Source organism: Bubalus bubalis, chromosome 1 (genome assembly GCF_019923935.1).
Source record: "Bubalus bubalis isolate 160015118507 breed Murrah chromosome 1, NDDB_SH_1, whole genome shotgun sequence".
In the NCBI taxonomy this organism is placed as follows: domain Eukaryota; kingdom Metazoa; phylum Chordata; class Mammalia; order Artiodactyla; family Bovidae; genus Bubalus; species Bubalus bubalis.
Genome location: NC_059157.1, coordinates 191,255,247 through 191,278,122, shown reverse-complemented (window position 1 = coordinate 191,278,122; position 22,876 = coordinate 191,255,247). Strand labels below are relative to the sequence as shown.

Here is a 22,876-nt window from a genome sequence, read left to right as displayed (position 1 = left end):
CTGGAAGAAGCACAAGCTGGAATCAAGATTGCTGGGAGAAATATCAATAACCTCAGATATGCAGATGACACCACCCTTATGGGAGAAAGTGAAGAGGAACTAAAAAGCCTCTTGATGAAAGTGAAAGTGGAGAGTGAAAAAGTTGGCTTAAAGCTCAACATTCAGAAAATGAAGATCATGGCATCCGGTCCCACCACTTCATGGGAAATAGATGGGGAAACAGTGGAAACAGTGTCAGACTTTATTTTTCTGGGCTCCAAAATCACTACAGATGGTGACTGCAGCCATGAAATTAAAAGATGCTTACTCCTTGGAAGGAAAGTTATGACCAACCTAGACAGCATATTGAAAAGCAGAGACATTACTTTGCCAATAAAGGTGCGTCTAGTCAAGGCTATGGTTTTTCCTGTGGTCATGTATGGATGTGAGAGTTGGACTGTGAAGAAGGCTGAGGGCCGAAGAATTGATGCTTTTGAACTGTGGTGTTGGAGAAGACTCTTGAGAGTCCCTTGGACTGCAAGGAGATCCAACCAGTCCATTCTGAAGGAGATCAGCCCTGGGATTTCTTTGGAAGGAATGATGCTAAAGCTGAAACTCCAGTACTTTGGCCACCTCATGTGAAGAGTTGACTCATTGGAAAAGACTCTGATGCTGGGAGGGATTGAGGGCAGGAGGAGAAGGGGACGACAGAGGATGAGATGGCTGGATGGCATCGCTGACTCGATGGACGTGAGTCTGGGTGAACTCCGGGAGTTGGTGATGGACAGGGAGTCCTGGCGTGGTGCGATTCATGGGGTTGCAATTAGTCGGACACGACCAAGCAACTGATCTGATCTGATCTGATCTGAGGTTTGTCATAGCTTTTCTTCAAAGGAGCAAGTGTCTTTGAATTTCATGACTGCAGTCACCAACCACAGTGATTTTGGAGCCCAAGAAAATAAAGTGTGTCACAGTTTCCATTGTTTCCTCATTATTTGCCATGAAGTGATGGGATTGATGCCATCACCTTAGTTTTTTGAATGTTGAGTTTTAGGCCAGCTTTTTCGCTCTCCTCTTTCACCTTCATCAAGAGGCTCTTTAGTTCCTCTTCACTTTATGTCATAAGGGTGATGTCATCTGCATAACTGAGGTTATTGATATTTCTCCCTCCAATCTTGATTCCAGCTTGTGCTTCATTAAACCTGGCATTTAGCATGACATACTCTACATAATTTACATAAGCAGGGTGACAATACACAGCCTTGACATATTCCTTTCCCAATTTGGAAGCAGTCTATTGTTCCATGCCTGGTTCTAACTGTTGCATCTTGACCTGAGTACAGGTTTTTCAGGAAGCAGGTAAGGTGGTCTGGTTTCCCCATCTCTTTAAGAATTTTCCACAGTTTGTTGTGATCCACATAGTCAGAGGCTTTGGGATAGTTAATGAAGCAGAAGTAGATGTTTTTCCGGGACTGTTTTGCTTTTCTATGAACCAACAGATGTTGGCAATTTGATCTCTGGTTCCTCTGCCTTTTCTAAATCCAGCTTGTATATCTGGAAGTTCTCAATTCATGTTCTGTTGAAGCTGGACTTGGAGGCTTTTGACATTACTTTGCTAGCATGTGAAATGAGTGCAACTGTGCAGATGTTCAAGCTGGATTTAGAAAAGGCAGAGGAACCAGAGATCAACTAACCCTTTCTTTGGGATTGGAATGAAAACTGACCTTTTCCAGTCCTGTGACCACTGCTGAGTTTTCCAAATTTGCTGGCATATTGAGTGCAGCACTTTCACAGCATCCTCTTTTAGGATTTGAAATAGCTCAGCTGGAATTCCATCACCTCCACTAGCTTTGTTTGCAGTGATGCTTCCTAAGACCCACTTGACTTCACATTCCAGGATGTCTGGCTCTAGGTGAGTGATCACACCATCATGGTATGTGGGTCATTAAGACCTTTTTTTGTATGGTCCTTCTGTGTATTCTTGCCACCACTTCTTACCAGCCTCTATTTCTATTAAGTCTATATAATTTCTGTCCTTTATTGTAACCATCTTTGCATGAAATGTTCCCTTAGTATCTCTAATTCTCTTCAAGATATCTCTAGTCTTTCCCATTCTACTATTGTTTTCCTCTATTTCTTTCGATTTTTCACTTAAGGCGCTCTTATCTCTCCTTCAGTGCTGTGCCTACTTTAGTCCACTGGCCATTCCCAGTCGGATGCGGAGTTCTGCTACAGGCCTAAACCCTGTACCTACTACTGAGGAGAGTGAAGACTGTAACAGGTCTCCAAGCACTGTCCACAGGAAGGTTTTGTTTTTTTTGTTTTTTTGTTTTTTTGGTAAATGGGCTTCCCAGGTTGCTCAGTGATAAAGAATCCACCTACCAATGCAGGAGACATAGGAGATGTGGGTTTGACTCCTGGATCAGGAAGATCCCCTGGAGAAGAAAATGGCAACCCATTCCAGTATTCTTGCCTGGAAAATCCCAAGGACAGAGAAGCCTGGACGGCTACAGTCCATGGGGCTGCAAGGAGTTGGCCGCGACTGAGTGACTTAACAGCGTTCAGAGCAGTTAAGTAAATTACAAAGGTTGTACAACAAGAAAGTGGCTATATGTCATTCTTTTCATGTATGAGTTTGCTAATATTTTGTTGAGATTTTTGTTCCATGTTCATGAAAGATACTGCCTGCAATTTTCTTTTCTTGCTGTGTCCTTGTCTGGTTGGGTATCAGGGTAGTGCTGGGCCCCAAAATGCCTTGGGAAGCATTCCCTCCTTTATTTTCTAAAAATGATCAGCCATGCTCGGTGCAACTTCCAGCCCCTGAAATAGTGAGCACTTTGAGGGGGAAGTGGCAGGAATCGAGATTTGGGTCCCTTGACTATTTGGGTCCCACAATTGCAACCAAGAAGCCAGAATGGGTAAATAACGGAGTTCACGTGGTTCTGATGGTTGGTGCTGGTTGGTGTAGGAGGGAAGTCAGCCATGCATAGACACAGAGTCAAGAAGTTTCCCCAGGTCTCCAGACTGGACACTGTGTCCTTTTTGTGTGGAAAGGAGCCAGGTAGTAAAAGTCCTACACATTCTGTCTTTGTCTCCTTCAGATGATCCTCTCTCTACTCTTCAGTTCTGTTACAGGTAGGTTCTGCCTCCCTCCGACCTGGGTCAGCTTCTTACCAAGATATCCAGACTGGATGGCAGAAATAAAAAACGTTAATTCTTCCAGAGAAAGTGAAAAATGGGAACAATCCCAACTCAGCATATAAGACTGGCATAACTTTGATATAAAAATTTACAAAGACATTTATGGAAAGGGAAATAAACATTGAAGGTCAAGACTGTAATTCCTAAACAAAACATTAAAAAATTAAATTTAACAGATAGTACATGGCAATTAAATGGATTTATTCCCAAAAAACAAATTGATTCAATGTTCAAAAATCAACTTAAGCAATTAACCGTATCAATGGCACAAACAAATAAATCATAGCATTTCAATGCAAAAATATCACTGAAGGGACTTCCCTGGAGGTCCAGTGGTTAACACTTCACCTTGCAGTGCAGAGAGTGGGGGTTCGATCCCTGGTCATGGCAACTAAGATCCCACGTGCATCCGGGCCAAAAACCAAAACAATATAGAAACAGTGTAGTAACATATTCAATAAAAACTTTAAAAATGGTCCACATCAAAAAAAAAAACTTAAAAAAAAAGAAATATCACTGTAAAAACTACACAGGTATTTATGATAAAAAAAAAAAAAGATTTGGGAAACTATGAATAGAAGGAAATGTACTTAATCTGATAGTGCATCTACATCACACTTACACCAACCATTACAGCTGCTGGTGAAATCTTTTAAATTCTTTCTCCTTGAGATTGAGAACAAGATACAAACACCTGGAATTATCTTTTTTTTTTTTTTTTTCTCTTTACAGAGTAAACAGAAAACGAGACATATTCACTACAGTCTACCCCTGGTTCCAGAGCAGGCATGCATGTGTGCTTTCTCTCTCTCGCGCGCGCGCACACACACACACACACACACACACACACCACACGCTGGAGTAATCGTATCTCACTCGTCACCGGTGGGTGTGGACGATCCCAAGGCATTTCCAGTATTTATACAATATCTCGCTCCGAAAAACACCCAGAGCCTCACACACATAGATGCATCCAGCAGAATTAAGTACAAAGGCTCCTGGGCACAGACTTACGCACCCACCGGGCCTTCGCTTCCCGGAGCTGCGCGTCTGCCTCCTTGGTCCGATCTGGACTCTCCAGGCGGCTGGACTACTGGTTGCCGGGCGCGTCGGTGGGCAGGGCCGGGGATCCTGTCAGCTCTTCCCTCCGCCCCCTTCCATCGCCAACACCTCACCGAGTTCCCAGGGCACCTGTCCCGAGTTTGCGCCTTGGCGACCTGCTGCCCGTAGAGTGCAGTTGCTGGACGCGACGCTGCGGGAAAAGGGAGTCAGTCTGGGGTCTGGATTCTTATTCATCCAAGGACACGCGTGGGGAGGGGCCGCGCGCGGGGACAAGGACTTCTCCCGACTCCTTCCGGGGATGTCTTCGTCCATAGACGCGCGGTTTCCAAATTAGCCTGGTGTTGATGTGAGTGAGTTGCTACCTGCGACTGTGGCGCGCACCTTCGTATGAGAAAGCCTGGACAGAGAGCCCCCGGGGGAGCCCGCCACTTCTGCGCCTGCTTCCCCATCTCTCGCCGGAGGCCAACCCTTGCAAGCCCGGAGGACGCCCCTCGGTCTCACGCACCAAGGAGGGACTCCTGGAGAGCCCTCCAGTCGCCCGCAGCAACGCGCTCTCCCGCCCTGGGACTGGCGAGTGCAGATCCTTCCAAGGTGTACGCGGGTTCGGCACTCGTGTCCTGCGCGGTCACAGTCTGAAGGGGCGCGCCCAGACCTCCGCCCTGGCGACCCCCAGGAGTAACCAGCCGGAGCAGACAGGCTCCGGGGGGCGGACTAGCTTCCAGGAGCTGGGCGGCATCCCCGCCCCGCGCCCCTTTGTGATGCCGCTTGCGGGCCCCATGCTGTCCACCGGGGGCCAGTACGCCATGAAGAAGAGGAAAAAAGCCGTGCCCAAGAGGTATGCGTGGCAGAGGTGGGGGCCGGGAGGGCAGTGAAGACCCGGAAACCTGGTTGGGGGTGCGGAAGGGGGTCTTAGTCCTCCCGCGGCCCTCAACCCGGCTCTCTGCGGGTCTCCCGGGGGTTCGATCGCCGACTTTATCGACTCGGGAAGGATAGATTTCGTTTTAGAGTCCCCTCCTCACCCCTGACACCCCTGCTGGGTTCTTGACAAGCTCAAAGCCGAATTCGGCCTGGGGTCGGGCTGGTGACACTAGTCCCTGGGAATCACCGGGTTTCGGGGTTAGTGACGTGTGCCTCTGGGGCTCGCGCCCGGGGCTAAGGCTGGGTTTTCCGAGCGCGCACACGTGCGGTAGGGGTCCCGGATCACAGTGCGGCTGGAAGGGACAGGTCTGCAGGTATGGGAGACCCTACCCCTTTACAGACTAGATGCCGAGGCCTGCTGGGAGAGGACCCCTACTGGGTGAGGACCCCTGCGGGTGTGTGTCTGGCCCGAACTGACCCGGAGGGGTCCCCTCCAGGCCCTGTGGGGGTGGTGGGAGGATGCTTCTGAGTACAGTGGATCGAAAGTCCAGTGGAGGAGAGGCTCCTTGGGCAGAGCCCCTGGCCAGAACTCCGAGGGTCTTTGGGCGGCCCCTGAGGCTGCAAGAGCCGCGCGGTCTTCCGAGCGCCTCCCAGGCCCTGGAGACTCGCGCTTCTCAGGGGGCGCAGTGTTGTCAGCGCCGGAGGCGCGTCCATGTCTGAGAAATTTCTAGTTACATTTATTTTTTAAATACAAAAAATGCCTTGAGACAAGCAAGATACAAAAGAGAAATTGTTCCATGATTCCATTCATATCGTGTCGATCTACCCAAAGCAGCCGGGAAGCGGGGCCGGAGGAGCGACTGATAGAAGGTAAGGGGTTTCCTTTGGAGGATGAACAAGTCCTGGAACTAGACAGTGGTACTGGGGACCCAATATCGCGCGTGTACTTAATGCCACCGAATGGCACACTTTAAAATTACTAATATGGCAGCATTTTTGTTATGTGTATTTTACCACATACACACAAAAAGAGCTACCGCGCAGCTTTTGCGACGGAGCGCCAGTATCCCAGAACGAAGCCTGTCAGACGTTCTCTCTCCAGATCAGCGAACCTGTAATCACTGGTTAATCGGAAAAGGTGCTTAAAATGGCGGGGATGAGAGTCTTTTGAGTAACTTACACAATTTAAGTGAACGCACCAACATATATGAACTTGCCAATCTCGTGACGCTGGTCCATTTTACTGCACAAATCGTTCCCATAATGTACCGTCTACAGTTTAAAGAGCTTGCATCACAATCCAGATATGAGACAGTTTTCTCCCGTGTTTCACAGAACGCTTAATCCAACAGCAGCTGTTTTCTTCAACCAGGCTTCCTTGACTCTTTCTAAAGTACCCAGCATTGTTTTCTTAGAAACTGTACTCTTGTTTCCTTAATAATTATAAACAAGAGCTGACATGAGATGGTCTGAGGACTTTGAACAATGATTCTCGGTTAGCACACAGCTCATTGTCTGCCATGTAAGAGTCATTTACTGGAGTAACATCCTTCTTGTTTGCAAAACCTTACACTCTTGCTTTCAGAATTATTTCAAATGTACTACTGCACTTGATCCTCAGGCTGGATGGTAAGAAGGCTGCACCTTTACCTGCCACCTCACTTGGACCCAGCCCATCTATGAAGTTTCTTGAAGAGTCTGGGATCCTATCTACAGACCAGGGCAGACCTTGTGGGGCAGGTCACCTGGAGAACAGACTCCACTTTGGGAGGCAGAGGGCTGAGTACTGAATCCCCTCCCTACCCCCTTGGCTGGCTGATCTTCCCCAGAAACTGGGTCACAGCTGATGGTCGCATCCATGCTGCAGCCGCTCTCTGGTGGAGCCGGGATGCAGAGCCTGCACCTGTTTTGTGCGGCTTGTTAACAGCGTTGGTCTGTGTGTTCTGTCACTGTATTGTATGCAAATGCACATGGTTTAAGTTCACATTGGAAAGAATTAGGACCTTGGACTTGAAGTCAATTTCCTTGTTAAATGAATAAGAGCCCTTGGGAGGTGTGCAGAGCAGAATGCAGCTGCCAACACCTGGTCCAATACTGCATTCAGGAATCCGCCTGCAATGCAAGGAGCTGCAGGAGACAAGGGTTTGATCCTGGATGGGGAAAATCCCCTGGAGGAGGAAGTGGCAACCCACTCCAGTATTCTTGCAGGGATAATTCCAAGGACAGAGGAGCCTGGAGGGCTGCAGTCCATGGGGTCTCAGAGTTGGACACGACTGAGCGCACATGACTCAGAATGCTCCAGAGACTCTGTGGCACTGTTTGTCAGTCTGGAAGTGCTGCTGACAACGTCAAGAACTCCTCCTCCATCTTCCCTTTAAATCTATGAGATGACCCTGGGTCTGAGCTTGGAGAGCCCCTCCCCCAGAGACACGTGCCTTCCCTTGATTTTAATGCAAGTCATCCATTCAGTTTGGGGACAGGCTTCTCCAGTGATGCAGGGTGTGTGTGTGTGTGTGTGTGTGTGTGGTTGAACATAAACCTCAGTTTAAAGCCTTATATCTGTGTGCAGTTGAATCCAGGTGCTCTGCACACACAAACTTCCATACAAGGATTCACTGCTACAAGAGAACCAGGCTCTCCTGACTCTGGTTTCCAAGTGGCCTGAGCTGGGGCTTGTGAGTGGCACTGTTGCAGCCATTCACTCATCCACCAGATGTTTTCACTAATTGTGCTATTTGCTCTAAGTTTTTTGCAAGTACCCTTTGTAGGCTCGGGGCAGGGGGGGTTCCCTTCAATTCCAACTTTGTTAAAACTTTTGTGTTACTAAAGGATTTCACACTTTATCAAATACTTTCCTTCATCTCTTGAGATAATTATACTTTAACTTTTTAATGTAATGAACTACCTTAATGATTTTCTGATGTTGAACCAAATTGCATCGAGATAAGCTCAACCTGGTCGCAAGGCATTGTCTTTTCATACTTCGGTGCATTTGGTTTGTTATTTCTTATTTATTCATTTATTTTTGGCTGTGCTGGGCCTTCGTTGCTGCACAAGGGCTTTCTCTAGCTACTGCAAGCAGGGACTGATCTCCAGTTGCCATGTGCGGACTCCTTCCTGCAGTGGCTTCTCTTGCTGCAGAGCACAGGCTTCACAGGTTTGGTGCTCGGGCTTAGTTGCTCTGTGGCATGCGGAATCTTCTTGGATCAGGGATCAAAGCCACATCCTCTGCATTGGCAGGCGGATTCTTAACCACTGCACCACTGTGCAAGTCCTGGTTTGTTACTTTTAAACTTATGATTCAACATGTCTGCTTGTGAGTGAGATTTGCCTGTACTTTTTGTTTTTTGAACTATTCTTGTTAAATTTAGAAATGAAGGTTATGCTAGTCTCATAAAAACCATTTAGGGATATCTGCCCTTTTCAATTCTCTGTGTTTGTGTAAATTTGGACCTTTATTCCTTAGGTAGTCATGATGACTTAGACAGTTAAAGAGTCTGCCTGCAAAGCAGGAGACCTGGGTTTGATCCCTGGGTTGAGAAGATCCCCTGGAGAAGGGAATGGCAACCCATTCCAGTACTCTTGCCTGGAAAATCCCATGGATCGAGGAACCTGATAGGCTTCAGTCCATGGGGTGGGAAAGAGTCGAACATAACTACGCAACTAACACACACATGCATTCCTTAAGTAGTTGATAGAAATCACCTTTGAGACATCTAAGCCTAGGAATTCCTTGTGGGAAGAATGTTTTGTGGGTAAACATTTTAAAATGTTTTCCTATGTATCATTTTTATTGATGTGATAGAGAAATGGTCAGATCTAAGTTAACCATTCAGTCAGCTTAATGAAAAGATATCAAAATATAGAACATTTCCTTAACCCCAGAAAGTTCTTCCAGCTCCTCAGAGCAAACTTTGATCTGGCTCTTACCACAAGGGGTTAGGTTTTTCCCAATCTAGAATTTCCTAGAAGTAGAATCATACAGTGTGTACTTTTTGTGTCTGACTTCTTTTACAATTAAATTTCATCCATGTTACTACAAGTATGAGTGGTTTGTTCCTCTCCATGGTCAATTATTTTATTTTATTAATGTCTGAGTTTTAAAATCCTTTTTTTTATAGTTGGACATCTGGACTGACTCCAGCTTGGGGCCATTATGTACAAACTGCTATGAAGATTCTTGTATAAGGCTTTTAGTGAACATATATTTTTGTTTCATTCAAATAAGTACCCAGGAGTATAATTGTTAGGTAATATTTAACATTTTAAGAAACTGTGAAATAGTTTTCCAATGAATGAGAATTCCAGTTGATTTAGGGAGTGGCCAAGATGGCAGAGTAGGAAGACCCTAAGCTCACCTTCTCCAACAGGAACACCAAAGTTACAACTGTTTACAAAGCAGCTATTGATGAGAAAGACCTGAAGGCTAGGAGAAAAGATCTTCTACAACTAAAGATATAAAAAAGAAACCACAACAAGATGTGAGGAGGCAGAGTCGGGGATTGGTCAAGTTCAACATCCCAGGTAGGCAACTCACCTATGGGAGGATAATTACAGTTGCAAGAGGTTCTCCCTAAGGAGTGAGGAGTCCTGGGGCTCCTGCACTGGGCAGACAAGCCTCCAGAAGTTTGGCTTTGAAGGCCAGCAGGGTTTGCTTTCAGGAGAGCCAGAGGGCTATAGAAAACAGAGACCCCACTCTCAAAGGGTGTACAGAAAGTCTTGTGCATTCCAGGACCCTGGACAGAAGCAGTCATTTGAAAGGACACTGGCTCAGACCCACCTGCTGATCTTAGAGAGTCTCCTGGAGAGACAGGAAGCAACTGCAGCTCACCCTGGGGACACAGACAGGGGGAGAGCCATTTGCGGGAGTTTGCTCTACCACTGGTACTGACAAGTACCGTTGTACTTGTCTTCAGTTCAGCTCAGTCGTGTCCGACTCTTCGTGACCCCATGAATTGCAGCACGCCAGGCCTCCCTGTCCATCACCAACTCCCAGAGTTCACTCAAACTCATGTCCATCAAGTCAGTGATGCCATCCAGCCATCTCACCCTCTGTCGTCCCCTTTTCCTCCTGCCCCCAATCCCTCCCAGCATCAGAGTCTTCTCCAATGAGTCAACTCTTCACATGAGGTGGCCAAAGTACTGGAGTTTCAGCTTTAGCATCATTCCTTCCAAAGAACACCCAGGACTGATCTCCTTTAGAACGGTCAAGTTGGACCTCCTTGCTGTCCAAGGGACTCTCAAGAGTCTTCTCCAACACCACAGTTCAAAACCATCAATTCTTCGGCACTCAGCTTTCTTCACAGTCCAACTCTCACATCCATACATGACCACTGGAAAAACCATAGCCTTGACTAGACGGACCTTTGTTGGCAAAGTAATGTCTCTGCTTTTCAATATTCTATCTAGGTTGGTCATAACTTTCCTTCCAGGGAGTAAGTGTCTTTTAATTTCATGGCTGCAATCACCATCTGCAGTGATTTTGGAGCCCAAAAAAATAAAGTCTGACACTGTTTCCACTGTTTCCCCATTTATTTGCCATGAAGTGATGGGACCAGATGCCATGATCTTAGTTTTCTGAATGTTGAGCTTTAAGCCAACTTCTTCACTCTCCACTTTCACATTCATCAAGAGGCTCTTTAGTTCTTCTTCACTTTCTGCCATAAGGGTGGTGTCATCTGCATATCTGAGGTTATTGATATTTCTCCCGGCAATCTTGATTCCAGCTTGTGCTTCTTCCAGCCCAGCATTTCTCATGATGTACTCTGCATAAAAGTTAAATAAGCAGGCTGTCTTAATGTACTTGTACTCCTTCTAGCTTATTAGTGCTAGGAGCAGTCCCACACACCAGCGTGTTGGAACCAGTCCTGGGAGCCTCAGGATAAGCCTGCTGCATAGGACACAGCCCACCCACCAGCAGACTAACTTCAATGGTGGGGCACCTTGGACCCTCAACCAGCTGCCCTAGGATCTGGACGCACCCACCAGAGTACCAACACCATCTTTGGGATACTCCAGACCCCAGAGCCAGCTGTGTCAGGAATCAGCCCAGCCTACCAGCAGGTGGACACTAGATCCAGGAGTCTCAGAATCTAACTCCACATGCCAGTGGGCCAGCAGCAGCTCCAGGGCCCCCAGAGTCTCTGCAGCCAACAGCCTCATGACCCAGGCCCACCCCCAGGGGCCAGCAGCCTCAACACAAAGCAGGGATTGTCAACCAGATGGGGGACCAGCCAAGTCTCCCAGGCCTCCCACATAGCCCACCGCAACAGAAGGACCCATGCAGCCCATCGCGGGTATCCCTGGGCCAGAGGGGAGTGCACCGCTGGGACACATAGAGCATCTCCTGCAAAAGGCCACTTATTCAAGGTCAGCAAACATAACCAACTTATGAAATACACAAAACTGAAAACATGAGGTGACCAAGGAATCTATTCAAAATGAAAGAACTCAGCCTTGTAAGCTTGTCACAGGAGCTAGAAACAGGTCATCTGTATTTTACTCTGAGCTTTGGACAATGAAAGTTCAGTGGAAGTGAAATGGAGATGAAAAATCTGCCTGTTGAAGAGTTCAAGGTATTGATCAAAGATGGTCAAAGAACTGGGGAGAAAAATAAAAGAGAAGTTAAGAATTTTAACAAAGGATTAGAAAATATAAAGAAGAAAGAGAGATGAAGAATACAATAACTGAAATAAAAAATACACTAGAAGTAATCAACAGTAGATCATATGATACAGGGGACAGATCAATGAACTGGAAGACAGAGTAGTAGAAATCACTGAAGCTGAACAGAAAAAAAGAAGAAAAGAGTAAAAGAAGTGAGGACAATTTAAGAGACTTCTGGGACAACATCAAGGGTACTAACATTCACATTATAGGGGTACTGAAAGGAGAAAAGAGAGAATAAGGGGCAGAGAACACATGTGAAAGCATAATAGCTGAAAACTTCCCTAACCTGCAAAAAGAGAGAAATATTCAAGTTCAGGAGGCTCAGAGAGTCCCAAACAAGATCAACCCAAACAAGACCATGCCAAGATATCCTGTACTTAAAAAGGCAAAAGTTAAATATAGGGACTATTAAAAGCAGAAGGGAAAAGCAACAAGTAACATACAAGGAACCGTCATGAGGTTATTAGTTGACTTTTTCAGCAGAAACCCTGCAAACCAGAAGGGAGTGGCACAATATAGCTAAAATCATGAAAGGGAAAGACCTATATTCAATGTGGCAAGGCTCTCATTTGGATTGGATGGAGAGATCAAAAGTTTACAGACTAGCAGAAACTAAGAGCTCTGCACCATCAAACCAGTTTTGTAAGAAATGTGAAAAGGGCTTCTCCAAACAGAACAGCAAAGGACACAACAAGAAATATGAAAGTTACAAAAGGAAAAATCTTTTTGGTAAAGGTAAATATACAGTCACAGTAGCAAATAGACCCGATACAAGGCTAGTAGAAAGGTTAAGATTCAATGTGGTAAAGTCATCTCTGTCCGCCGTGCTTTGATAATTGTCCTCTTTCCTTTCTTCCTCCGGAGTTAATACCGTTAGCACTTCAAGTCTTTTTGTGCCTTATCAGCTGTACTTTATTTTTCAGCCGTTGCCATAAGGTTTAAATGTAAATTACTAAATACCTCCATGGGTGTTGTACACACCTCCCTCAGTAACCTGATGTCTCCTGTCCCAGTCTTTGTGCTGTTGTTTTGATACGTTTCACTTCTACCCCACAAGCAACACTACTAATTTTTCTTTGAGCAGTCAAATATCTTTCAAATGAAATTTGCCTAGTTCTTAACCTCTTTTTATCAGCAGCAACATTGTTCATTCTTTCACGTAGATCCACATTTTTGTCTAGTAACATTTTCCTCCAGCTTAAGCTATTCTTTAGTACTTATTATAGCTCAGATATTCTGTAGATACATTCTTTACAGTTTTGTTTGTCCGAGAATGTCTTTACTTTGCCCTCTCTTTTGAAGGACCTTCTCCAGATTGGGATTCTGGGTTGTCTCCTGCTCCCAGGGCGTTGCCTTCTGGAGCACGTGCTTCCTGGTGAAAGCCCGCATCCATTCTCTTTATTCATCTGTGTATAATCTGTGTTTTTCCACTGGCTGCTTTTAAGACCTTTCTCTCCATCACTGGTTTTCAGCAATTTGATTATATTTTGATCTGGGGTGTGTGTGTGCAAAGAAAGTCTACATATTGATAGATACAGATACAGACTATACACTTGTGTGTGTGGCTCAATTATTAATAAGTTATAATTTCCATCTTCTCTGTGTTGATTGCAATATAGAGATTTCCTAACTTAATATGAATGCAAATGTGTCAGGCCATGGGAAATGAGGAAGGACGAATAATCAAAGCATCAGGCCTGGTGCTCTGAGGGCAACCAGGTCTAACCTGCTGCACTGTGTGAGACAGCCCCGTCTGTGACCAAGGTCCACAGCCAGGAAGGCAGTGGGCAGAGCTGCAACAGGGCTTCATAGACCAACAGAAGCTAAAACTATAGACAGGGCTCCTGCCTCAGAAACTCCAGGGATTTTAGAATTCCAGGAGTCTCATGAGTAATACAGAAGTGAAATTGCAAAGGGAAGGGATAAACTGGGAGATATACATACAACTGTACATAAAGAAGATAACTTTATACACAAGAAACTCTACTCAACACTCTAATGACCTAATAGAATCTAAAAAAGAGTGGATATATATACATTTGTAACTGATTCATTTTGCTGTACATTTGAAACTAACACAACATTGTCAGTCACCTACACTCCAATAAATATTGTTTGCTTGTTTTTTAAATAAATTGCAGAGGAGGATGGGACGATGACCACTTTTCTCTTTCTGCAAGTCCTAGGCCACAACCTCCAGAGGGTGCTAAGTCCAACCCTTCTAAACAACACCGGGACCGCCTCAATCAAGAGCTAGGCAAACTCAGCAGCTTGCTGCCCTTCCTGGAGGATGTGCGAGCCCAACTTGACAAGCTCTCCGTCCTCAGGCTGATCGTGGGCTACCTGAAGGTGAAGAGCTACTTCACAGGTAGGTGGCAGCTGTGATTCCAAGACAAGACGTGAGCGGAGGCCGTGGACACCAGCACTTGGGGTTAACCTTCTGTCCAGGCAAAAGCTACGTCATTGCTTTTGAATCTCAGACAGAGGTGGGAGGTACCATGCCCAACACAGGTGTGATGGGTGAACCAGAACACAGATGTGTCAGTGCCCAACCTGACGTGCGAATCCCAGGCTCCACGTCACCTCTCAGGCTGCCCACAGAAGAGCCACGCAGGGTCCCCGCCTAGCTGTCTTCTGCACAGCAGCCTGAGTGGACACCCGTCTTCTTTCCTTCCTTTGCTTTGTCATTTCTTGTGAGAACCCAAGTGTTCCACCACCTTGCAGAACTTTGGCTCAGAAAGAAGGGCTCATTCTTCTGAAAGCGGGATATTTTTTTCTTGTCTTCTGGGAAACTTCCTCTTCTAAACTTCTCTATCACGTGGTGGGCACATGTCCTGCTCCTGGAGCCACTGCCCATTCACTTCTGTGCGCTGTTGCTGAACGACGAGGTGGTCTTAACCCCTTCCTGCAAATGAAACTTGTGTTCCAGGGATCGGGTGACGTGGGTGAGCACAGACGAGGTTGCTGTTCCCATGTCCTCTGGAGGAGAACGTGTGCCCTTCAAACTCTGAGAGCCAGGTTCTGGGAGAATGAACAGAAGAGTCTCGGACAGGGTGATGTGTTATAAATTTTTACAACTGCTCAAAAGAGAAATTCAAAAATTGATTAGATCTAGTTGACTCTGATAATTCACTGAGAATTAGGAAACTTTACCCAAAATGCAGTGGTAACTGTTTCTGTATAGTTGCTAAGTTGTGTCTGACTCTTTGCAACCCCATGGACTATAGCCTGCCAGGCTCCCCAGTCCATGGGATTCTCCAGGCAAGAATACTGGAGTGGGTTGCCATTTCCTCCTCCAGGGAGTAAGTGTTTAATGCTGTACAATAATGTCCCCAGCATGGTCACACACCTTTGAGGTGGTGGCCACGGGCTGGGGCAGGGCTGCAGGCGTTACTGAGGAGGTACTGGGTCTCACTTTGGTGCTGACAGTGTTTGGGAACTAGATGGGGTGGTGGCTGCACAGTGTTTCCAATGTGCTAAATGCCACTGGACTGCTAGTTTAAGTTGGCTCATTTCATGTCACGTGAATTCCAAGAGGGCTGGACTTCTTTGTAGGGAGGGAGGCAGAGGGCCCAGCCCTCTCAGAACATGAAGGCCCTGAATGTCTTGCCTTCTGCTCACCTCTCTCCATCCCCAGGCTGTAGTGCCAGGGCCTGTCCACCTCCAGACATCCCCAGCAGGGGCCAAGGAGCATGGGAGATTGTCCTCACCCACTCAGCTGTGCTGGCAGGCTGCCAACAGTGGCAGACCCAACCTCTGCCCTGGGTCTGACCTCCCCATGAGTCAGCCTGAAGGAAAATGTGCCTGTGTGTCCTTGGGCTGCCCTGGAGAGCTGCTTTCTTCACAGGGTCATGTGTTGTTTTCACGTGAGACACTGTGGTCTTTACCCCAGGCCAAATCTGGTCTGCTCAGAGCTGTGTCCAGGTCCTGGCTCTCCCACTAACTGCACATTCTTCCTCTGGGTCCCTCATCCGAATGGTGAGGGGACAGCCGTTTCCCATCCAGGCAGGAGTGGAGCATCTGGGAGAGACGTGTGTCACCTCAGGAGCCAGCTTGGGAAAACAGTGCTCACTCCTGCTGGACCCTCAAGAGGGCAGGAGGGCTGAACCCAGGATCCACACCTACCGGGGCTCCTCTGAGGACATGCCACTGTCCACTGGGTCCTGGCCCATCCCAGCCATGCAGTCCACTTGGCTGCCACTCTAACGGCCTAGCAGCCTCCTGCCATGGCCTGAGACTGGGGGCTAGGACCATCTTTTCCATTCTGGATAATGTAAAAGTCTGCCCTTCAAGGCCTCGCCTGGCCTTTCTCCTGTCCCCCACCTCCAGACCACTCATGGCTGCGACCTCCCATCTTCATCCCCTGCCTTACACCAGCACCCCCAGAGTCCCCTGCCCTCCTCTCCTCCCCACTGGGTCCCCTCCTTCCTCCTCTTCTCCTCCTCCCCTGCCTCCTGGCCTTTTGTGACATCCTTGATGGCTCTGGCCATCCAGTCAAGAAGATTCTGTGACTGTCCTTGTGTTCCTCCCAAGATGCCTGAAAGGGCAGAGGCTAGTTTGCCTTCATCATTTACTGTCCAGGAAACAAAGAGAACCTCTTCATGGATCATGGCCTTGTTATAGCGAGAGGGGAAAACAACAGAATGGGAAAGACTAGAGATCTCTTCAAGAAAATTGGAGATATCAAGGGAATATTTCATGTAAGGATGGGCACGATACAGGACAGAAAAAGTAAGGACCTAACAGGGGCAAAAGAAATTAAGAAGAGGTGGCAGGAGCACACAGAAGAACTATACAAAAAAAAATGTCCTAATGACCAGGGTAACCACAGGGGAGTGGTAACTCACCTAGAGCCAGACATCCTGGAATGTGAAGTCAAGTGGGCATTAGGAAGCATCACTACAAACAAAGCTAGTGGAGGTGATGGAATTTCAGCTGAGCTGTTTCAAATCCTAAAAGATGATACTATGAAAGTGTTTCACTCAATATATCAGCAAATTTGGAAAACTCAGCAGTGGCCACAGGACTGGAAAAGGTCAGTTTTCATTTCAGTTCCAAGGAAGGGCAGAGTCAAGGAATGTTCAAACTACCATACAATTGCACTCATTTCAGATGCTAGCAAAGTAATGCTCAAAATTCTCCAAGTCAGGCTTCAACAGTATGTGAACCAAGAACTTCCAGATGTACAAGCTGGGTTTAGAAGATGCAGAGGAACCAGGAATCAAATTGCCAATATTCATCAGATTATAGAGAAAGCAAGAGAATTCCAGAAAAACATCTAGTTCTGCCTCACTGACTATGCTAAAGCCTTTGACTGTGTGGATCACAACAAACTGTGGAAAATTCTTTAAAAGATGGAAATATCAGACCACCTTACCTGCATCTTGAAAAACCTGTAGGCAGGTCAAGAAGCAACAGTTAGAACCAGACATGGAACAACGGACTGGTTCCAAACTGGGAAAGGAGTTCGTCAAGGCTGTATATTGTCACCCTGTTTATTTAACTTAGATGCAGAGTACATCATGCTAAATGCCAGGCTGGATGAAGCACAAGCTGGAATCAAGATTGCTGGGGAAAATATCAACAACCTCAGGTATGCAAATGATAGCACTCTAATGGCAGAAAGCGAAGAGGAACTAAAGAGCTTCTTGATGAAGGTGAAAGAGGAGAGTGAAAAACCTGGCTTAAAACTCACCATTCAAACAACTAAGATCATGGCATCCAGTACCATCACTTCATGGAAAATAGAAGAGGAAAAAGTGGAAACAATGACAGATTTTGTTTTCCAAAATCACCATGGATGGTGATTGCAACTATGAATTTAAAAGACGCTTGCTCCTTGGAAGGAAAACTTTGACAAACCTAGACAGTGTATTAAAAAGCAGAGACATCACTTTGCCGACAAAGGTCTGTCTGGTCAAAGCTATGGTTTTTCCAGTAGTCAGGTATGGATGTGAGAGTTAGACTATAAAGAAAGCTGAGCACCAAAGAATAGATGCTTTTGAATTGTGGTGCTGGATAAGACTCTTGAGAGTCCCTTGGACTGCAAGGAGATCAAACCAACAGTCCTAAGGGAAGTCAACTCTGAATATAGATTGGAAGGCCTGATGCTGAAGCTGAAGCTCCAATACTTTGGCCACCTGATGTGAAGAGCTGACTTATTCAAAAAGACCCTGATGCTAGGGAAAAAACTGAGGGCAAGAGGAGAAGAGGGCAGCAGAACATAAGATAGTTGGATGGCATCACCGATTCAATGGATCTGAGTTTGAGCTAACTCTGGGCAATACTGAAGGACAGGGAGCCTGGTGTGCTGCAGTCTAGGCTGTTGCAAAGAATCAGACATGACTTAACAGCTGAACAATAATAATCAGTAGGTGCATTTCAGTCAGGACACTCTGGGCTGCCAGTAGCAGAAACCACAACTCCAACCGCTCTCGGCAGATGTCAACTCAGTCCCAGACTGGGACCAGCAATGAGGAGACTTGTTCACTGGGAGCAGAGAGGAAGGGACCCCAAAGGTGGTCCCTCCTGCCAAGACTGTCCACCAGGTGGGCAGTGAGGAGCGGGCAAAGCCCCGGAGGTGGGAAGGCAGGCAGCAGAGCAGGGCAGCAGGCCAAGTGCACACGGTGCCCCAGACTGTGACATGCACTTGCCCGTGGGACAGATTGCAGTCACTGCGGGAGTGTGGGGGGTTGGCTTTGTACCTGTATCTCAGACAGGCTCTCAGGGCCCAGCTCCAGACCACACCTTGAGCAGCGAGGGTCCATACCCGGCCTTTCACTGGTTACTTGAGAAGTGGCAACAATAAAAGCTAAGATGGGCCTGGACCTCTAGTCCTGCAATTAGACAGGCACTCATCCCCCCAGGGACTCTGGAGATGCCAGGAGAGGCTCTGCAGACCAGGACTGCAGAGCAACCATCTGCTTGGACGTGGCTGGGGGATTTCCCTCCACTTACTCCCTACTCCCCTCCCACGACCCTGCCCCAAGGCTCCAGAAGCTGGCAGAGTGCAGAGCTTCCCAGGAGCAAGGGGTGTGAGCAGAGCCTCTTCACGTTCCTGTGGCACCCCTCCCAGCACAAGGGGAGCTGCCTTCCAGCACAAGGAGAGCTCCCCCACTGGCACAGTTCTTCTTCCGACCTCTCTAATGCAGTCGCTGACCTAAAGTCTGAAGTTGACCTAATGGGCTTTGACTCAAGATCTGTGTGGCTCTGGGAATATTGTGATTTATTCTGACCATGTTGTGTCAACCGTGATCTTTCTCTCCCACCCTCAGTACCTCCTGCCCTCGTGCCATTTCTCTGTCCAGCCACTGGATGGTCAGTAAATGGAGTAGATGTGTCCACCTGCTTCAGGGGGCATTTCCCTGTGCCCCCACCTCCAGAAGCGCCATGTGCCAACAATGTCACTACTAAAGGTTAACCCTTGTTACCTGATACATGCTCACCACTCCGGTTTCTTACTCTTTCTCTGTGACTCAGCATCCATGAGAAAGAAGTGCCATTTCTGAGCATCCTCTCTAAGCCAGGCCTTCTGTGTAGGTATCTGACTGTGGTACCCTGTCACCATACTCCAGTCAGATGAGGAAAGATGACCTCAGAGAGGTCAAGGATACACCAAAGGTGGCAGAGCAGCAAGAGACAGAGCTAGGGCCCAGCCAGCTCCGCACTGGGCAGAGCCTCTTCCGCCACAGAAGGAATTAGTATGACACCGTGAACTTGAGCTGGAGGAGACTGGGTGGGCATCACCTGGGTCTTGGACTCTCTGGGGCCCACTGTTGTGTAGAGAAAGCATGTGAGGAGGTTCTGCTGGAGAGATGGGAAAAGCACATGGCTGAACAGGAGCCCACTGCTCATACCCCTCTGGGAACCTGGGGGATGGCCTGCTGGGGCTGCCCTGCCTGGTGGGCAAGCACATTACCCCTCAGCATGGCAGGAGGCTAAGGAGCCTGAGAAGGGGTGTGTGTAGAATCAGAGGGTGTGGGCACTCTGGACCCCTGCCAGCCTGAAGCCTGCCCAGATGTCTCACTTTGAAGAGAAGAAAGTCGTATTTCTCAGGACTCCTTGGTGCAAGGCTCCTGGAGCATGGAATTCCTTCTGCAGAATTCCTCCCTCCCACACCTTTATCCTCCCAGTCAACCAGCAACATCTGACCCAGGGATGCTGCAGGGGTCCTGGCCCAGAGCTCTCGGGTAGGGATACCCCTGGTCTCCACTGGACTCTGTGATGACAAAGAAGGCTGTTTGTTTGTTGTTGAGTTGCTAAATACTAAAATGACACACAGACCTCTTCAAACAAATGACTTTCTTCTGATTTCAAGCTAGACCCAGCTGTTTCTCAAGGCCGCTCCATCTCTGATGCTGGTCTGGACAAGCACAGGCAGCTTCAACAGCCTTTGGATTTCTTTCCAAGAATCAGAGCCATATCACTTAATAGGTATTTTTGTGGCTGTAAGATGCTTTCCTTGAACAAGAGCTGTGCCAATGAGATCATTAAACATGTTTATTTATTTTTAATCTTTGGATCTTTTTTCTTATCAAATATTTCTGAAGAGGTGTTCACTACAGACATAGAGGTGGTGGTCCATTCCTTGAAAGTAGAGGCTTGGAGCATCACTGAGGGCTTCTGCTCTGCTAGGGGACTCATGAGATCGGTGTGTGTTCTGAGAGGCTGGAATCTTGTGTGTTCCTGTGACCCAAGACCCTGGCGTCTCCTCCATGGTGTGTCTACTCTGCCTCTCGTTGCCTGTGACATCCTCTCCTCAAGTCCCTCCACGCTTCCATTGTTTCTTGACCAGGACACACTTTCCTTTTTTCTGAACATCCTGAAGCAGAGCGTGTGATATGCAGCTGCTCAGCTGACCCCTCAGGACCGAGTTTCCCGCTCTTTTCAGTCCCTGCCGTCACTGCTCTCCAGCAGTTCCCTCTTTGAGTGACATGAGCCACCACCCTGAATCCTCAGCCAGAGCACAGGGGTTTGGGGGCTTTGGGATGGCCTGAGTCACCCCAGTGAAGGATGGTTTCTGCACCAGTGTTAACAGCCTGTCACCACCTCTTATTGTTACTAAAAAGAAAATGCTACCAAAACACTGAATCATAAGATCTCTCTGTGGCTTTTGGATTTTCATCTTGCTTTTCCCTGTATTTCCTGAAATCTGAAAGGTGCTAAGTGCAGTTCACCAGACAGACGTGTCTTCAAGGCCCCTTCCTACAGTTCGGATTTGTATTCCTCTCTCGCTTCCTGCAATGTTTGCAGGCAACAGCCTGAGTCTCCTTGGGAAGGACTGGCAAGACCTTGGGCTGGGGTGGGACTCACCTGGAGACAAAAGCATGGAAATGGGAGCAGCCTTTCAGCCCCTTCAGGATGTATGGCCTCAGAGACTGGGACAGGAGGAAGGTTCTGGGCTCCGTGATGAGGAACGGGACCCTGAGTGCATGGCGGGGAGGTGCACACAAGCTGTGCCTTTGGGGACATCCTGGGGTGAGCTCTGATGGAAAGCACTGGCTGTCGGCATCTTGCCCATCCTTCAAGGGCTGTTCCACATGCTGTTTCTTCCAGGAAGACATCCTGGAGCTGAGGGCCCCTCCTGCTGGATGGAGCACCTCAGGCCACAGTGCTTCAGGTGGTGCTTTCTACCCCCCACCTCCGAGCCCAAAAGTGCCTCTCTCACCATTCCCGTATTCTTCATGCAGCCTTAAGCACAGCCCGTCTTTGGTAAACATTTGAGAGGAATGGAAGGAAAACATCTGGGGGCTTGAGTGAAATAGCTGGTCAACGAAAGCCAGACATCTTAATAGTAGTTTGTCTTACCCAACTGCAGGTGCTTTTCCTTCAAGAGGTTTGAGGAAGGAAAAAAATACATTTGTCAAGACATTAAGTTTGTAGACAAAGAGGAATGTGTTGACTCTTTGGCTGGAAGAAGCTTAATGAGAGCAACAGAGGAAAAAGAAGGGTGGGGAGGGGGCTTATCTACGGGGGCCAGGTTTCCCTCCTTCAGGAAGCTCGTGTCCCTGAGGAATAACACTAACGTATGTAACATAACACAGTGATACCTGGACTAGGGGGCATTTTGAGCCTTAAATCCCTTGATTGCAAAAACTGTCTCCAGAGTCTGGGGAACACTGCAGCCATTCGTCCTGCCTCTAATAGGACTTGGGTTCGGGGGTCACAGGCAAGGGAAGGAGCAGCTGCCCTGGACAGACCCCAGGGTTTGGGGGTCACCTTTTCTCTGTGCTTGTCCTCTATTTCACAAATCCAAGGTGAGTACCTTCCAACCATAAATTCCAAACCCTATTTCCCTGTATCTGTAAAAACAAAGAGAACACAACCCCATGAGGTACACAGCTCCATTCTATACAGACCATGGACTGAGTTTGTATCAGTCCGTGTTGCTCTGATGTCCACAAGCTGTTGTGTTGGTGTACTGTGGCCAAGTCCATGTGACAAAAGGAAAGCCCTCTTCCTGAGGACTTTTAACGAGCTTGCTAGTGCGTCTTGGCCACTTTCCCGAAGACTTTAGAAGTTCACATGTGATGCTGTTCTCTGTGTAAACTAAAGGATGACTTGTTTATGAGGCAAGTGCCGACCTGTGTTTCTAATGTCAGACACTGTTCCACTACTTACGCATGTGCTGGTCCAATAGGGTTTTTTAGAAAAGGCTTTTTTGTTTTCAGACTTCATCTTTGAGATAAAAAAAATACAGTCACCAATATTACTGATGATTCTAAGGGGAGGAGTTTCCAGAGTTTGCACTGAAGAGTCATTCATTGTCAAATAAATCGTGAAATTACCTCCTTATCTGCATTAGTAATAAATCTTGTGTTTACCCAGCTAAATATCTCTGGGACTCATACAGTCAGTCTTACTTAAAGAGAACACCAAGAAATGTGAAATGAAAAAAACCTTGGCTCATTTTTCTGGCACACTGCTAGAATTCAGGGTGGTTTGTATAGAATGGATATACCTGTGTACCTCGTGGGGCCATGTTCTTTTTGTTTTACAGATACAGGGAAATGGGGTTTGGAATTTATGGTTGGAAGACACTCACCTTAGATTTGTGGAATAGAGGACAAGGACAGAGAAGTGACCCCCAACCCCTGAGGCCTGTCCA

At 47.3% G+C, this 22,876-nt stretch overlaps 1 protein-coding gene across 1 annotated transcript in view; it reads left to right on the top strand.

Annotated features, from left to right (window-relative positions):
• The first annotated feature begins 4,844 nt into the window (after positions 1-4,844).
• The window catches only part of LOC102397781 (aryl hydrocarbon receptor-like), a 51,206-nt gene continuing 33,174 nt past the window's right edge, over positions 4,845-22,876 (top strand). The window contains 2 exon segments of the mRNA XM_045165357.1: positions 4,845-5,077; positions 13,950-14,137. Of these exon segments, the coding sequence (XP_045021292.1) occupies positions 5,001-5,077; positions 13,950-14,137 (265 nt within the window). The 5' untranslated portion in view covers positions 4,845-5,000.